Source organism: Struthio camelus, chromosome 18, assembly GCF_040807025.1.
Source record: "Struthio camelus isolate bStrCam1 chromosome 18, bStrCam1.hap1, whole genome shotgun sequence".
NCBI lineage: Eukaryota > Metazoa > Chordata > Aves > Struthioniformes > Struthionidae > Struthio > Struthio camelus.
Genome location: NC_090959.1, coordinates 9,506,664 through 9,525,412, shown reverse-complemented (window position 1 = coordinate 9,525,412; position 18,749 = coordinate 9,506,664). Strand labels below are relative to the sequence as shown.

The window sequence follows — 18,749 nt, the reverse complement described above, 5'->3', positions numbered from 1 at the left end:
GAAAAAGAAAAATAAAGGAGAAATCAGGGATGTTAATATTTAAATACTCAAAATGAAGGATAAAAAAACATTAGGCTTGAAAAGCTAATAGAGCAGTGTCATTTATGGAGAAGCATTGCTAACTCCTACCATTCAAGCAGAATGTGCCTAACTCTTCTAGTCACTGAGCAAAAGAAAAAAAAACAAGCTTGTTGAGCTTGGTTTAGGAGGAATAAGGGTATTTTACAAAATTACATTTTTTGTTGTTGGTTTGGGGGTTTTTTTGTTTGTTTGTTTACCTTTGGCTCCTGAGGTTATTTTTTAGGTTTTTTTTCCAAATGTACAAGGGCTTTTTCCTTAAAAAAGAAAGCAGATCCTCATGCATTCAGATGACTCCAAAAGCTGAGCCCCACATTTCTTGACACTCAGGGAGTTGGTAGCCCTTACTAATACCACATGGTGAAAAATGGTCTTTTACCACTGCTTCAAATGCAGAAGAAAACTGAATCATAGGCTGGACAGTACAGGATTAGGGTGAAGCATACTAGGACACTCTCAGGACCTTCCTCCCTCTCGCTCCCATGCCGATGAGAGAATTCTTTGCAACTGAGAAAACTGCATGGCTTCTTCAGCGCTTTGTAAAATGGCCTGCATTTTTGCCTGGCTTTTCACCATTAAAAATTGTGATCCATCCCTCAGCAGGAATGCAGAGGGAAATCTAGGAACATCAGGAAAGCTTCATTTTCCTTTTAAATAAATCCAGCCCCCTGGTGTTCCAGGTTTATTTACCGTTCCTTTCGTTTAAAGCAGGCTTGCATCCTGGTGCGAGGATGCAAGGTGCGCTGCACATGCACAACTGGCAGATCCTGATTATTCCTGCCCAACAGGATTATTTATGAGAGAAGAGGACTAAGCTGATGGCTGCATCTACTTGCCGTGGGAGATGTTCTCTGGTTGATACCCAATGGAGAAAGGTTTTTGGTGTTGTCATGGGAACAGCTGTCATCTTCAGTGAAAAGCCTTTCCTCAATGTGAGGCTGCCTTTCTTGTTTACTGTACAAAGCCATTTTTCAGGAGTATTTAGCCTTGGGTTTCCAGTCATCTTATCTTTCCCAAAAGCCAGGCTGCAGATATTATGGAGATTATAATGATGGATGATGATAAAGTCCCTAGAGAGGAACAGGCAAGACCTAGTATTCGGCTACACCATGGGCTAGTTTTCATTTGCAGGGGAAGGGACCTGACAGCTTATCTTCTCCTTGAAAGGCTCACTCTTGCTCCCTCTCTCACACACACACACTTGGCATTTCTCTCCCTCTGTCCCCCAAGGAATTTACTGACCGGTAAATTTGTTTGTACAGTTACCCGAGGTATAGAGTTGAAGCCAGCACACTGCATTGCCCTTTTTAGACCGTGCTGATAGACCGATATATTCGCCATGTCATGTTTCACCAAGTGACATAGCCTGGGTAGAAATCTAGCTGCTCTGAGGGTCCCTGCTGGGCTAATTCTTGTATGTGCCTGCATCCCCAGGCTACAGTGGCAGAGGAGGGAAGCTACAAGTCCTACCATGCCACCATCAGCAGCTCTTGTCAGGACCTCATGTTATCAGCTCTCAGGGGCTGAGATAGCAGCAAAGAAAAGCATGACCAACAGGTCACCGACTATAGCGACAGACTATTTTGTGCTTACTGAAATATTGATTTAATATCACGGCTATCTCACAAACAGAACCCAAAAGAGAACACTATCCCTTCTCTTCATTCAGGTAGTAGCAGCTTTCAGATATCGGCAAGCCTGATCACGTATGAACCTAGCCGTGCAAACAGCTGATCTCTGATTTAAGAATGGATGGGGAGGCAGGAAGAACACTGAAAAATAAGTCATTTTGACCAATTCAAATTGACTTTTTTTTTTTTTAACTCCAGTATTTTCTTTGAAATAGAAACTTGAAAATAATGAGGAGGTTGAACCAAATATTTTGTTTGACTCAGATTCTTTCAATCTTGAAACAAAACTCCAGAATTAGAGATCAAAATACTTCACTTATCAGGTATAAAAACATTTCACTGCTTCTAAATCCCTCTCTTTCCTCTGTCTCTGTCTAAGAGGAGCAATCATCAAATGTGGTATGAATTTACAAGCGGTTTCAGTCAACCTAAAATATATTTTTAGCAAACTTATTGTGAACCTCCAAAAAAGATGACCAATCTCAAATTTTATAGCGTTCTCAACCAGAATATTATTCCTGAAATAGCCTCTCCTCAAACTTCTCAACTCACTGTAGCTTCACGCACTCAAGAGCCTGATTCTGAAAACTTTCTACGCATCAAATTTATACTGACACGCACTAGAGTTTCCTAGTTTCCATCAGGATAGAATGAAGTATTACCCAAGGAACCTCTCTTATGGCTCAATTATTTTTCAGACTGAAGCAGAACGGTAGTCTTTTTTCAACAAGGTTTGGGTTTGGGGAGGGTGTTTCACACCATTTACCCATGGCAGGTGCCAATCATCATCATTTCCTGGAAGATTTACCACAAAAAGGATTTCTATGAATACTAAATACTTGACAACAAGTACTATGACAATCTAACAAAATTTTTATGCATAAACGCAGTACAGCTAATGCCTAAGTACTGGATAATGGAAAGGAATTGCAATTAAAGTGCTCTAAGATGCCACATCATTTCATTGATTATAAGAAAAGTCATTCCTAGCTGACACTATCATTTGTAACTTTGCAATACAGTCATCTTCTACCTGACTGGCTCTTCTGATATCATAGAGGAGGGGCACTGGGGTGAATGCAGTTTTTTGAAGACTATGATGTTTATTAAGCATTATCAAGCAAAAATTGCATAGTTTACAGATTTGGCACCCAATTCTGAATGCACTTGGTCAGAGTAGGGATTCATGTTGTCAGAGGTTTGGGACGATTTTTGAAGTGGAAAACGTTTCCAATAGCAGGCTCTATTCTGCTCTTGAAATTAATGACAGCCTCTTTGGATTTCTGCAGCCTGAGAGAGGGCTTTTTCTCGGTAAATAAAACTTTCCAATGATTAAATGCTACTATGACTACCTATCTCCACCAAGAACAAGAAGCTGGCTTCTAGCTTGATAGAAATTCCTCACCACAAAAAACAAAATGCTGCACACTGGCTATTTACTCATAAATCACTCCTCAAAGGATCACATCCAACCAGCAAGTACTCCTGAGCAGGCCACAAAGGCCAGGTAGTTATGTCAGACACTAAAGCACAAGCCATTTATTTCCTTCTTGCTACCCCGGGATGAGATCTCCTCACTGTGAGCCACTAATTCCCAGAGAGGCATGTAACATACGGTAAAAAGCTGAGCCGTGCTCTAACAGCCCTGCTGCGCTGGCCAAGGGCCATCAGGCATATTCTGGCCTCTCAGCACCTTGTTGCACGTATGCCTCTAGGCATCTCCAGCACCTGCCTTCCAAGCCCTTCAGTATTTTCACAAAAAGTTATCAACACATGGAGAAGCCTACATGAATCCCACATGGACTTCATGATCCAAATCATACGCCTAGACTAGCGTCTGACTTGACATTAAAGCTCTGTTCTGGACCCACCCCCAGCCATACAACCGGACTGTAACAAATTCAGTTACCTAAAACGTTTGCCATTGCACCACTCCCTTGTAAGTCCTTTCTGTGCTTGGCCTTCAGGTTGTAATTTGCCTTAAGTAGATTTAGAGCACTGCACATATTATAAGAAGTATCACATCCACTTCTGCATACTAGTAGGTTGCAGGATTCAACTACCTTCAGGAAATTCGGAGTGGTCTGGAACTTGACAGCAGCAACGCCTTCCCCAGTCCTGTCTGTGGTAGCAGAAGAGCTGACAGCAAGATTGGCTGGAACAAATAAGGCAGGTTCAGGAGCTGAAGAGATGGCACTGCACAAATTAATCACGTAGATACACACTGGGAGAACATCTCTAGTCTCTTTTATTTTCGTTTATAGAAAAACACGAATATAAATCAGCAGAAAATAAAGAAAATATTCCAAATATTTTCCAGGAGGAAATACACGGCTACAGTTAGCTCCCCTCCTGGTGCAGCCAGAATGACTTGCTATTTAGAGCCCCAGGACAGCAAGGCACTTTGAGGAAATTTAGAGATGTTTCTTGAAACCTGAAATCCAAGGACACAATCATCCCTGGTACCTTCTGTTCTCAGGTTTGAATAGGCTTGTTTCTAAGTTTTGCCATTACCTCAACAGGGCACTATCAACCATTTATGAGACTGAGGACCAATATGAAATGATGAGACCAGGGAGGGTGAAAATACAAGGAAAAGATATATAAACACAAGCAAGAAGCAGCCACAAAGAAGTGCTATTGCCACGTAAATGAGGCACTTGAGTTAATTCATTTTGCATGAATTTGCTGATTATTCAGTGAGACTTTGGGAAATAATAATTAATCATGGGTTTATACTGGCTTTTTTTCTGTCCGCTTTCTTATTTGGTAAATTCTTGCTCCTCTCAAGGAAGGGTGAATTTGAAAGTCATCAGGGTCAGAAAGGCCTTTCCCAGGCAGAAGAGGCAGCAAGGATGGATGTGCTGAGAGAAGGGGATGGATGCTTCACAGTCAGCCTGATTACTTTGAAAACTGAGGAGTACAGATGGACAGGAAGGAGTCAGAACAGCCCAGGGCAGACAGCAACCTCTTGGAAGCAAACAGCTCAACCTTTGACCCAGAGAAGTCACCGGTTTGGTTGTGGTCACTGCTGCTGCTGCACGTTTGTGCCAGACAAGCCGTCACGCTGCTCTTTTGCTGGGACCATCAGGAGAATTTAGATGAACAGGAAGCTGTGAACAGAGGGACAGGAGCAAGTGTCCAGCTGGCGAATTCTCTTCCAGGTTCCCCTGCACTGCGGGTTCCCCACAGCCTGCCAGTGCAGCAGCTGATTCCTGAAATGCAATCAGAAACGGGAGAAGGTTAATGCACTGCACTCCTGCTGCAGCAAGTCCCTTATACAACTAGGGCTTAAGTCACCCAGTAAATCGCATTTAGTTTGCTATCACTCAATGGCCCCAATTCTGCCTTTCTACTTCTGGGAAGAACCACCAACTGCAGTAACCCCACAAGGATTATAATACTGTGAAGTGAAGCCACAATTAGTCCTCTGAAGAACACTGCACTGGAAGAACTAGAAGAAGCAGCATATATTGCAGATGCCAAGTCCAAGAAGACTCACAGAAACAGTCCCGCAAGGTACCCATCATTGCATGAAGCAACTCACAAAACACTCCCACATCGCCGTAACTCGTATTGAAGCATTTGACAGGTTGCAAAGTGGGCAAAAATCCCTCTTTCTCCATTTTTATTTATGGCATCATGCTTCCTCTCGGCTAGTAGAGCTCTACTGCCATCCATAGACATCCAGATGCTGAGGAGTAAGCACCCAACATGCCATACACAGCCCATGTGGGAGCAGGTGTGAGGACACATGAGTGCTTCTATGTAAGCACATTAGTGGAACACTTGCCCAAGCCTTCCAGCCTTGCTAAGAGCCATGCATTTCTGGATTGCAACTGGCTGGAGGTACTAGATCTTTGTGTGCTGGAACAAGGCTATTGATGGGTCTGTCAGGTGGGAGGCAAGATAAAAAACATGAGCATTATTTCTAACCCCTTTGCTCCAAGGCAATCCATGAATACCTTGACCAGAACTGAACAGAGAAATGTCCTATTAAAACAACCAAGCTAAAGATCCACAGGCTGTTTTCCACAATCAGCAGCTGCAAAAGAAGCGCTGGCCTAATAGGTACAGAGGCTGAAATTCTGCTGCAGGCAATAGCAGCACCCTCTTCATTACACAGATACTCACTGCCTCATAAGCACATGGACCTGGGCTTGAACAAAAGACCTATAAAACCTATAAGACCTGTCTCCATATGCAGATGGAGCATAAGGAACAAGACACACATAGCGTACCCCTTCCCAGATTTTAGCATTCAATGGTTCAAGGGAATTCCTCATGTCAGCTCGCCTCAGCCATGACCTACAGAGAAGCACAGAAACCACGATTTGATCAGCTCTTGCCCTGTGCAGAGAGCTGCTCATAGAATAGCCCAATACATCCTTAACTCCTACTTGCTTTATAGTTCTGTGGAAACCGGAATTACTGCTGTGGCTCCACAAAGATAACCCTGCCCTCGGTTTAATGAGATGCCATGCTCCAGAGCAGGGTTTTATGCATCACACACGGTTGGAAAAAAGCTCACTGTATTTTTCTTCTGCCTTAGGGTCATTCAAAATACCAGAATCCGCACAGGGAGAATGAAGATCCCAGATAAAGCAGGCTGCACGCACAGAGCAGTCCCGCACTCTGCGTAACTCTGGGCTGCAACTTTACCTTTAAAAGACTCTATTCCTTAAACATAAGGTAAACGTGCCAAAAGCAGTCCTGCTGGTGGGAGAAGCAAGTACTGACTTTGTTCTCCCCCCACCTCCATCAGCATAGACCAACTTTTGCAGTCTGGGCATTTATATGCTAGATCTGTCCCATCTTGCTCCAGATGATGAAGAGCAGCTGATCCTCCTAGACACAGGCTCAGCAACAATTTCACAGATGTCAAGTTTGCTGCCCTGTGCTTTGTTTGCAGATCTTTCAGAAGATGATCCAAAATTAACAGATCGATTTTCTGGCTCAGTACTCTGCCCTGCCTGTCTCACCGCCTTCTAGAAGGAAGAAGCCAACCAAAGCAATCGGATTATTCCAGCTGTCCTCACCTGATGGCCACAGATCTGTCCACAAATCAAGCACTTTGTGAAATGAATGCAAGCTCATGAGGTTTCCCCAAAAGGGTTAAAACAAACTAGTTTCTTCTACAGAGTGGGAGACTGGTGGAAGGCACAGATAACACGAGTCTCTCTTAAACTTGAAGCATTTATAAACCAGACTCCACTTAGACACAAGAAGATAATTAGGAAACACTCATCAAAATATAACAGCATTGCTGAGTTTAAAATAAACTCTGTCAGATGTTTTCCTTCCTGAGAGTCACTCTTAGAAGTCAGGGAACTAACTGCTGGCACAGGCTGCCAAACCGACAGCTCGAGAAGCAGAGCGCGGGCACGGCGTGGGTGCGCCAGCGGCAGCAGCTGTGCTCACTCGCCCAGCAGGACGCCCCCACCGGTGCCAGCACGAGCTGAGCCAGTGAGCGGTGGCACGGGTCAGCCTGCACAACCGTTGGCCTGAGATTACCAGCAAACCGTCCACGTCTCCCTGGCAGGGCGGCCAGCAGCATTACAAAGGCTAAAATTTGACATCAGCCTCTCATGCTTCCAACATTCACCTTCTCGGGGCAGCAGTTGCCCTACGCTCTCCTTCCGCTCTTCCTCACAAGCATCACATTTATGGCCTTCACACCTGGCCAGCAAGACCCAATATGAGGAGCTCACCACATAACCTCCTCACAGCACTGCTCCCTCACAACACTGCATGCTCACATATGCCCCCTTGCTCTAACAGAAGGGAGAAACCTTTGCATAGACTTTTCCCTCATCCCACTCAACAGCTATCCCCACCAAAAGGCCAGTCTCTTCTCCAAGATCATGGAGGGCAGTTTTCTCCTCTATGCAACCTGGCAAAAGTGTACTATTTCTGGAAAAAAATTAGGAGGCAGCTCTGTCCATGTAAAGAATACCTAGATTAATTATTATACCTTATTATACTTGGCACTTGGGATATTTATATCACGTAAAACACGCAAGGTGCTCAGCCCCAAGTAACTGCCTCCTTGATCCACCATTGCAAGGTTATACAGTGATGCAGAACACACGACTAAGCCCTGGAGGTTTCTACAAGATAGGTGGGGGTTACCTACAACACAGTGTACGCCTCACACGCAAATGCAGTTTTGATGAGGAAGCTGCAGACCAGCAACAGCATTCACGCTCCACCTGCCAGTCACCCTTTCAGCTCTGACAAAACTGCCCAGCACTGATATTTCAAGGAGGCATAAAGTGCATCTTAGAGGTGAGCTTTTGCAGATCTGAGCTTTTGCAGATCTGAGCTTTGTCCACTCCTCAGGACAGTCCAGGCCAGCTCTGCTTGTCCTCCAAGCCCACTTTACTATGCTGGTAACGAACACGAGTGAGCACACATGCATACACAGCTCACCTTTGCCTACAAAACGCCATGTAGACATGACTTTATTTGATAGTACAGGCTGTAACACTAGAGGAGTAAAAGCTCACTGTGTTAAAGGTTGGTTTCCCCATTGGTTCTCACATACCTGTAAAGAAATGGACCTACCAATTTTTCTCACATGCACCACCCTACAACAAGTCTTTGGAAAAGACTTCTAGGCTCTGCTCAACCAGGATGGAGTCAAGACAGCTGCTGAGACGTGGACTGAGTCCACGATTACTGAAGTCAGTAGTCACAATCCCACAGTCCCCGTCCACCCCAACTCTATTAACGCTACCCCTTCAGCCTGCCAGCATGGATCAGATTCATTGTTCCGAGGAGACACAATGAGATTTTCTCAGTGCTTCCGTTCCATGTACGGTGCGTAGTTCACCAGATAACCAGGCAAATGAAAACAGAGCCCCTCTTTTTGCAGCCCTCTTAGGAAATCGATTCTTGTAGATATTTTTATTTCACCTAATCTGATGTTCCTGTCTGGCTCCAGGGTTTTAGTAAACAATGTTACCGTAAGCTTTTATAATCATTTACATATTGAATGCAGGTAAGAGCTTAGTCTGGCCACACCAGTTCGATTTTTTCCTCTTTATCTGAAAACCTTTTGGAACCTTTATACATAACAAGCTGTGTGATTCTGAAGCTGAGGCAGGGGAAAAAAAGACTTTAACATGATTTCCTCTTATTAAAAGCCTGAGACAAACCCTGCCTAAAAAGGCCATTACGGGTAGTGTAATATATTGTGTGTTTAAGGTCTAGTAAACCTCGTATAGAGTTATTAATTCAAATAAATTTGTTTATTTCAACATTTATATAAATTAAAAAAATACCCCTGTCCAGCACTGATAGGCAATGATTTCTCAGGCAAGGCTGCAACGCAGTTCCATGGGATGCTTTAATAAACTAAAAACAGGGTTAAATTCCAAGAGTATCAGGATAAAAGAACTGGAAAAGCTGTGCCTCCGATGACCACAGCAGAAGCTTTGGAGTCGGGACCCCTCTGCTCTGTTGGTGGCTCTGCCACAGATGCGTTTCACAGCTCAGAACAAGCCATTCCCTTCATCTTTGCTGGAGTCTACTCATCTGTACAACCTGTGTGGTCCTCATCAATTGTCCCAAAACTTCTTGAGCTTTCCAGAGAAAGTATGCTGAAAGTGCAAAAACTTAGCAGCACTTCCGTCCAGCCTCAGAGCCAGCACTAACCCATGTCCCTGAGTCAGATGCCACTCTCCAGAAATACCCATAAAAGGTCATTTGCAGAACAAAGTCCAGATCAAGATGAAGCCACTCCAATTAAACTAACAGTGCTCAAAAATCACCAATAGATTTGGTTTAATTTCCCATCTGACAGGCCTGTTAACCTTACAGACATGGCTAGAATGTCTTAAAAACAGAAAAAACACAACTGTGCCACTTAAAATGAAAAGACAGTGAGATTTAGCCCTCTAAGCGCAGGCACTCCCGCACTCCAATTCTGGCTCTGCCACTGGTTTACTATGCGAGCTTCACCAGATCATTTCATCTCTGCAGGGAAGTGATTAGAGTATTTCCAGCCTAGCTGGTGGTATCCAGCAAGGATTGAGTCCAATACATGTAAATACTCTAAAGGGGTAAAGTGCTGGCTGAGTGCAGTACATTATGAAATTGGGACAGATCTCTCTAAGCAGATCAAGGGGGAGGAACGTAAAAATTCAATACGGGAACAACTACGCTAAAGGAGGCAGAACCCCAGTCTCTTACTTTTGGCTCCCGCGGCCATCCCCATAGCAATGTAGACTCCTGGAATCCAACGCTGGGTGCTGACACTCCACACAGACCGTGTGGCCCTCCCGGAGGTACCGCATCCAGTGAGTGTACGAGTGGTGACTGTGCAAGCAGCCCTGCGTGATGGCCACGAGCTGGAATTCAACACAGTATCTGCAACCAACATAACAGACAGGGTTAGTTCAATAATCAGTTTACAGCCCTCCGCAGGACAGGGAGAGCTAGATTAAATTGGGTGATCACACACTATCAATTAAAAGAAGAAAAAAAACACATGAAACAAAATGTATGGCATGCCTGCATTCTGACAAGGCTAAATGCAGTGTAAAGCTACTCTGCTGGTGTTTCCAAACGCACATATCAAAGAACAGCCAGGTCTATTGGTATGTCTTTTACAAATGGGGATATAGAGGCACAGATAGGTCAAGCGTTTGACTAAAGCCAAAAAAAACAGAACTGAGTCTTTGGATTCCAAATCTGGTATCTATTTGCAGAACCACACTTTCCCCATCATCTACTCTCAATTATTTATAACGGTTTCATGGAGTAATATTTGACAAGAGCTAAGATTTGGTCTGTAAAAGTTTTTCTGGTGATCTTCTCCCTCCTGGGAGACACAGTGAAGTTGTCACGTTTTGGTGGGAGGACTACCAGATTGATACTTCTGCCCTGCTCAGACTGCTCTGCTCTGCTTTTAACCAAAGCTGAAAGGAAAGCCCGAGAGAACTAGCTTTGTTTAGAGGGGAAAACCAAGGAAATACAGTAACTGTCTGTAAACACAGCAAAGAGTTGGAATCTAGTCTAGACTGGCTACATATCAGTCATCACAGGGATTTCCAAACACCTTCCAGTAGCACATTGAATTGTGTGAGCAGTTTGCTTCCTTATCTTACCTTATCGGACAGAAAGGGAGAAGGAATAAATGTGCGTGCCATGGAGTCATGCTTATGCTTTTGGATTTTACAGAAAGAAGGCTCAACTATTCAGGAGCCCAACGGAGGCTCAGGGTGAACTGATGCTCTTCCCTTCAGACACTTAAGTGAGGGGGATAGATGCACCCACACGCTATGGAAATACTTACATGTGCAAGATCACGCGGGGAAATAAATCAACAAGTGCCTGGCTGCTTCATGCCACAGGAGAGGCTCTGAGAAACTCCACGTGGCATTTCCAGGAATGACAGCTCTCAACAAGAAAAGGAAAAACCTCCCAAGGACTGCAAGAAGTTTCTCCCTAGAGAATAACTAGCCTGCAAAGCTGTTTAAGAGGGAGTTAGAGGGTAGGAGACCACCTTTCACGCCAGCACTGTGTCACTGCAAGCAATGACCCCAACTGGCAAAAAGACGACCAGGAAGGCTGACACCAGCTCCTTCATTACCTTTGAGGCAGTAGCCTGAAGACATACACACGCAGCTGTGTCTCAACAGCAAAATGCAAAAGAGAGCCTTCCCCACAACCCGGCCTGTACCTGCACTGTACAACAGTGCTATGGGGGAAAAATGGGCAGTCTTATAGCCACGAGCAGCAGATGGATCCCTCCCAAGCACTTGAGGCAATCAAATCGCCCAGTACAAGGAACTTCCCATGCAACAAGAGAGCAAACTCTGCCAGCTGAGAATTCACCCGATTTACACAGAAGTGTGCAAACTGCACCTGGTTCCACTTCTAATACTGAGGCACCATCTCTCAGCACTACAGTTCCCAGCACACTTCCTGGGACTCAGCATTAACGCTCTGAGGCCAAGGATAGCATGTTTCTAACCCATAACGTCTGTCTTCAGTACAGAGCTTAAAGCCAAGCCTAAAGGGCAAACAAGGATCAAAATGAAAGGTCTAGATGGAAAAGAAACCCTGGGTTAGGAATATACTCTTCCCTCTCCTGGCAACTAGTAGGGATCAAGGGCCCTGTAAGGCTGATGTTACAAGTTTCAGTCAGTAAATGATCCTTCAGCAGTGATGTCATGAACTAGGATGTGATTTTCCATCTTGTACTGGCTTTAAATCAAGACAGGCCCTAGACCCGCTGTAGATGCTGCCATCACGGAGGGGAGAACGGCTCCCTGCCCTAGGGAAGGGCCCTCGCTCTGCTGGGAAAAGCTGATTCCACTCGGCAGAAAGCTGGGCCCAAAACTGCAACCAGAGAAAAAAAGATGAAGGTGGAGTATGACTGTGCCCCTGTGCTCACCCCCCAACTTACCCTGCTCTTTCGTTGCCATCAACTGCAGCTCTTTTTTTCCTCGCTTTTCCAAATCCTCCTGTTGTTATTAATGCTGGGACTGTGCATAACAAAGAGAAAGAGTACGTGGGCTAAGCGACAATATTGCTCTAAGGCTGTTTAAGTCTGCAAAACAGTAAAGACTGGCCTTTAACGTCACATGCTTTTTACCTTTAGCAGGAAAACGAAAACAATTCTAACCTTGAATTTTTGTATTATCAGTGACTATCAATCATTCCACTGAAAAGAGAATCTATATTGTTTCCAACTTTTTGCCTGACCAGAGTGACCCTACTTATCAGACTCACCCAAAAGAGAGAGGAGGCAAATTCTCAACAGGTTTGAAAAAGCCAGTTGTAGTTAACTTCCAGACTGGACAGATTTTGACCCAGAAATACCAGCAAAAATCACAAATTAGAAGCAGTTGTTCTAAAAAATCAGTAAAGGTATGACATGAGAAGTTGAACTGAACAAAATCAAATCAGATCTTTTCTTCAGAAACGCGCTGGAGGTCTTCCCTGCTTCACACTCTCCTTCAGCGTGGAGAAGCCATACTTCGCCTTCAATGGGTATTTTTCCTTCGTGACTTTTTACAGATGACTCATAACGATGAAAATAAAAGTGCTCAACACCCACTTATAGAAGCTCTAAACAGGTATAAATCTACCAACTTCATCAAAATTACTAGAGATTTAAATTCATAAAAGCAGTATCTCACCTATCTACCTGTAACATCTCACTTTTGAAACACACCTGCTTACAGCAAATGGCAAGCACCGTTCTTAAATACTGTCCAGGAAGGACCTGTCTAAGCCCCTACGTGAAGGGTTCAGTTCCCAGTTACACCAGAGAGGCCCAGAGCAAATACATGGGTGTCTGAAAACAGCTCCTTTCAAATACAATAAACGGAGCCTGCTGGCCCCGAGCCCTCTCCCATCTCCGAGAGGCTTACGTTTTCAGTGGACTTACTCAAGGACTGTTTGCACTCGGCTCCTTGCTGACTCCAGTACTCCACGCAGCCAGCCCGCTCCTCCAGAGGAGGGCACGGCTCTCCGCCGTTCCTGGGCTCCTGAAGGACGTGCCGCCTCCGAACACGATACGTTGTCTTGCAAGGCTCTGCGCAGCCGCTCCACACACTCCACTGCGATACGACGCAGGAGATAACTGGAAGAGCAAGGAACAGGAGTGCGGAAGGTTACAGAAATCAGACAAATGATATACCTTCTCAGAAGAGGCACTTTCTAACACAGCTCAGTACGACCTTCCTGATTTCACGACTCCTCTATAGTCTGCCCCAAAGGTCTCTTGGGCAGTTCCCAATCTCCTAGTAGCTCTTTTCCCAGGAGAGTACTTGGCGAGGAGGGCCAATGATCGAAGCTAGTCTACATGTGGCCAGTCACCTCCCACTAGCTACGCTGCTGCAAGCCTCCAGTGCCAACTGTCACCTGCACCAGATGCACTGAAAAAAAGATTTAAAACCAGACTAGCTCATACTGAGTCTGTAAGAGATGAGAAAGATAAGGAGCTGAGGGGAAAGGAGGGTGTTGTTGACCTTCAACGTAGATAAGGCCTAAAATCCCACCAACTTCTCTTTTCAGATGGCGCATGGCAAGCACCAGGGAATCTCCATCGTCTCACAGCACACTAGAGGTGAGAGCAGGGAGTTCAGGAAGTAAAATACAATACAATGGCTTCCACCTTGCACATTTTGGAACCAATCACAAAACATTTTGAGGGTCTGACTCATGATTTTGAATTTTGGGAACTGGCAGTAAGTAATGCCTCAAAAATCTTCACATCATTGAGCATCTCTGCTTGCTCTCAGTACCCGCAGTACCTGACTCCTAAGCTTTGGCCTATAATCACGTGAAGAAATATTTTCCTTTAGCATTCAGGATTTCATCAATTCAGTCTGAAACACACGCGTATCACTCCCAATGTCAGGTATCCCTTTTTGTGATCTTTTCCCACGAATATATCCCTAGTCGAGGTTCACAGAATTGCATCTTTGGGGGGTCCCATCAAAAATAACACAGGAAACCTTCAAGAGAAATGCACAAGAGTGTTCACCTGCTAGTCCACCTCAAAGGCAACTTGATGTATTTGATCAGTTGTAACTAACCAATGCAGCCTAATCAGCAAGAACAATATATCCAGGGGAAAAAAACCACTGACCACCGCTTGCAGGTCAATCTGGAGAGCTAAAAAACTTGCCACATCCTTTGGATTCATGTAAGAAATGCAACAGGAGGAAATCACAGATTTTGCTCAGATTTTCCACTAGCAGGATTATTCACTCAACTCACTTTCCACTATGCGCTGCCTATTTCTTTGCAGCCAAGAGGACTGGACAAAGCATGGTAGTTGTTCTCAGCATTATTCACAGGAGCATTTTAGATTTCAGGTAAACACCTTGCTAGGAAAAAAAGCAGGGAGAAATTTGAACCACCATCGCCAGGTCAATGTTGTTGATTTGGTAGGTCTCAATAATAGTCACATGAAGTATTAGAAGCGGGCTGAGTATGCGTGCACTCACATTTTCCACTGCCACTAGTAAGTGCTAATTTTGCAAATATTTAGACAGAAGAAGGGTGAGTTCTATCCTCCCGGAGCCTCTCATCTACTTGGGTGGCAGTTTCATCCAGCAAGTAAAATTTGGACTGAGCAGAAACTTGAGATATCGAGTCTTAGAGTTTTAACAGGATGGAGCGAATGCAACAAGCCTTCCACTGGCCATAAGAAAGCAGAGGTAGGTACAGGAGACGTTACAGAGCATCGCTTAGCTTCACTGTCCCTACATTACAGAGACGTTTCTTCCCACAAAGCATCCTCGGAGGCAGTGCTGCAGACACTAGCCCACAGATTTATTATTACAGCACAAGAAGAGATTAACTGCCACACATAGCTCCCCAAAACATTTCACTGCATGCATTTCCGCTGACTGTCTGTGAGCCACACCATCCTACTGTGTGCCTGGCGCAGCAGAAGGAAAGGACACCGGTATTTGAGCCTTGGCGTCTCTCTCCAGGCAGGACATTGCACGACCTCCCAGCAGCTGTCCCCAGCCGGCTGGCATCAATGGGCACGCAGCCTCACATGCTTTTACTAAATAACTGTGTCTCACAGTTCACAATCTTCCCTGCCTGACAAAGAACAGTAATAGGAGCCCACGGACCCAGGCAAGCTGGGAGTGTACCCTGTTTCGGTTACGTCCCTTTTTCTCTCATGTTTGGGTGGCCTCTCTTTAATTTATCTCAGGCAGCTTTCAGCATGCATCACTGGACATCCTGAGCAGAAAGCTGCGTTGTGCCACATTGCTATAGGAGCTACTGAGCCGTCCTAGCTGTCTGTTAGGTTCCTCAAGCCAAATGGTCTTTTCTGCTGAAAAATCTACTCGTGCTTTCTGTATATTCCCATTTGGTCACAGTCCCGTTAGGGCTGAAAAGGGCCAGTGTATGAACACATACCATACCAGCACTTCTCAGGACATCAAACATCTATGAAGCCACTTCAGCTGCAGCAGCAAGTAGGTGCCTTACCAGGTTGCCTGCATTTCTAGTTCAACCACTGGCTGCCTCTTGCATACAGCGACTAGCTTAGAGACAGCATCTACCACGTAACCAAGAAAAGGGTTCCACTTACAAGCTAGCTTCCACTAAAGTCCCTGCGAGTACTCAAGAAGCAAACTACACGGGCCGGAAGGATTTGACCCATGATGCTGAGCTCAGGCATGAGGAATCCCTCAGTTCTAAATCCAGCTCTGCTTCTAATCTGCCGCTCAACTTTAAGATGCAAAGGAGCCTATTCGAATCAGTTAAGAGCCAAGATGCTCAGCACCTTACAATAAGGTACATATGCACCCAGATTTACACAGGCATTCAAAAGCCTGAGGTTGTGGGGAACCGCTGATTTGTGGGGAAGCTGCTAAACACTGTTGTGAATCTCAGCCTTCCCGAGAAGCCCGAGTTTGACGCCTCACTGTATTCTCCATTGGAACACAAATAACCCCTCGTTACCAAATTAATCTCATTTGAAACTGTTCTTATTTTTAGAAAGTTTAGCAAGACATTTCAAGAATTATTTCTTTTCTTTTTGTCTCAAGACACCGTAAACATCTTTTTTAAACCTATTCAAAGATTAGGAATTATATCAATCATTTAAGTAACTGAGACATTTCATATATGCAGCAATTCACCACGAGAAAGCCTGTATACTGGATCATAAACTGCCCAGAATTAAAACTCTCCTCTTATTTACTGGGAGTCTTCTACTCTTTTCAGTTTCATTTGGCTTCAGATATTAATGCCCTCGTCTTAATATTTTGCTTTAAAGTCAGTTTGATAAAGTAACTCTACCGTGGTAGGAGAAAGAAAACTATTGGAAAAAAGAGGCGAATCCAGACGATGAAATAGAACCAGATCCCTGAACACCCAACACAAACCAATCACGAGAAATTACGGAGAAACACCTCGTAAAGCACAAACCCAGTTTTCTGACCAAACCTCAGCGACCAGAGCGCTGCTATCCCCGCAGCGAGCCGCGCCACGGCGCTGCGGCAGGCGCGCCCCGCGCGGGGCAGCGCAGAGCCGGGCTCTCGCAAGGGCTCAGCGCTGCAAAAGCCACCAGCACAGAAACGGAGCAGAAACGGCCCTTTCCTGTTTCCTTATGATGCATAACAACTGCCTGCAAACACGTTTTTCTTATTCCTCTTCTGCACACGAGCAGTCCCTATCTATCCCAGTTCCCGAAAACTCACAAAGCAGCAGGATTCAGACACAGCCGTACTAAAGGAATACCCCAAAGCCCAACCATGTTCAGACACGGAATAAGGTTTCAGATCTGGATGGAGGTAGCCGCCTCGGGTCAGAGCTGAGGCAGATTATGGGATCTGCCCATATGAATGACGTGCGCGTCATTTTTATGCTTGCTGCTATCTACGTTGCAGTTAAGAGACTTAGTCTCCAGAGCTGCGAACCTGTCCTCGCTCACTGACAGTTAAGTTCATTCCAAAATGATGTAAATAAATTATTTCGCACCTATTTTCCAGCTCTCTCTTGAAAGGAATTAAATCAAATCACTAGAACATCTGCCTGTCTGCCTAAAGCAAAACTTTTCTTTAAAAACTTTTGCACGGCTATACAAAAAAAAAAAAAGTATGAGATTGTACCACTGACTGAAGTAACTCATCTCCCTAATTCACGTGCAGGCTTTACCAGGAGCCGTTTAGGGAGCGCTCCTGCCCCCCGCGGGACGCAGCGCTGCCCAGGGACGCGCGCGCCGAGCTGCGCGGCAGCTGCGGCCAAGGCTCTGGCCGGACCAAACGCCACAGCGGCAAACGCTGGGGCCGTCCGGGCCTTTTGCAGGGACGCCCGGACTAACGCGAGCGGCAGATCTGATCCCATCCGTAGTAACTCAGTCCCCGAGAGGCAAACGGAGCCGGCGCTCCTGACTCAGCGAGGCAACGTCCCGATCCGCACTCCTGCCCTGCCAAGCTTGACAAGTCGCTTACCCGCCCGGTGCCTGCAGTCCCCACGCGGAAAACGGGGGATTTCTCTGGTCGGGGGTGTCCCGGGGAGGCGCCCGCCGGTGCGCCCGCTCCCCCGGCGGCAGCGCCGCCGCCCGCGCCTCCCCCCGGCCCTGGGGGGCTCAGCACCCCCGGGCGCGGGAGCGGCGCCGCAGCGGGCCCCCCCCCCGCTCTGCCGGGCCAGAGCCCCCACCCGACGGCGGCGGAGGCGGCCGGGAAGGGCTGCGCTCACCTGGGCAGGCCTGGGCGTAGTCGTGGCAGCAGTCGAGGGTGCGGGCGCACGCCTGGTCGCAGTAGCAGGGGCCGTGGGAGCCGTCGGGCCGCCAGCCGGTGCTGAGGCAGCGCAGGTCGCGGCCCGGGCAGCAGAGGCGACGGGCGGCGCAGCCGGCGGCGGCGCGGAGCGGCCGCGCCAGCAGCGCCAGCAGCGCCAGCAGCAGCGCGGCAGCGGCCCGACGGCGGCGGCAGCGCGCCATGTCCGCGCCCGTCCGCGCCGCGCCGCGCCGCCGGCAGGTGCCGAGCAGCGCCCGGGGCCGCGCCGCCGGCAGCGCCGCCCCCCGCGGCCCCTCCGCCGACCTTCACCCCGCGGCCGCGCCCGCGCTGCCGGCTGCAAGCGGCGGGAGGCGGCGCCGCGCGGGCAGGGGCCCGGCGAGCGGCTCCGCGCAGCCGGCCGCGCCTCTGGGCTTTCCCCTTCTCCCGACCCTAAAACGTTTTTCCAGCCGAAGCTCCGTCCAAACCCCCCATTTCTGGCCCGGACAAGAAACTCGTGCTGGGCCAGCGGCTGAGCTGCGGTACGGAGGGGAACAGCGCGACGGCTGCCCGCTTCCACACCGGTGCTGCTGCCACGGCGGATTTACGACACGTTATTTATCCTGGCGCTGCTTTGGAAATGTTAAAACGTCTGAGGGTTTTACACAAATATCCTCCTTTTTCCTGACACTACCGTAATGGTTCTTTGCCTTCATCTTTGGGGCATCTGACGATGCACACACATAGTTCCATTTATACTCATTTTTTTAAAAAATAAAAGAGTATATTTTCTGCACTGACTGCTAGCACAAACCTGTCACGTTAGCATAAAGAA

The 18,749-nt window shown here is 46.7% G+C and overlaps 1 protein-coding gene across 1 annotated transcript; it reads right to left on the bottom strand.

The window, feature by feature from the left end:
- Positions 1–3,939: 3,939 nt before the first annotated feature.
- On the bottom strand, positions 3,940–18,141 carry LOC104141725 (somatomedin-B and thrombospondin type-1 domain-containing protein-like). Its single transcript, XM_068912952.1, has 5 exons — positions 17,901–18,141; positions 13,114–13,308; positions 12,127–12,205; positions 9,906–10,082; positions 3,940–4,924 (listed from the first exon to the last, which is right to left on the bottom strand). Exons 1-5 carry the CDS (start codon positions 18,139–18,141, stop codon positions 4,807–4,809), a joined length of 810 nt encoding a protein of 269 aa, XP_068769053.1. The 3' UTR covers positions 3,940–4,806.
- Between the last annotated feature and the right edge of the window lie 608 nt (positions 18,142–18,749).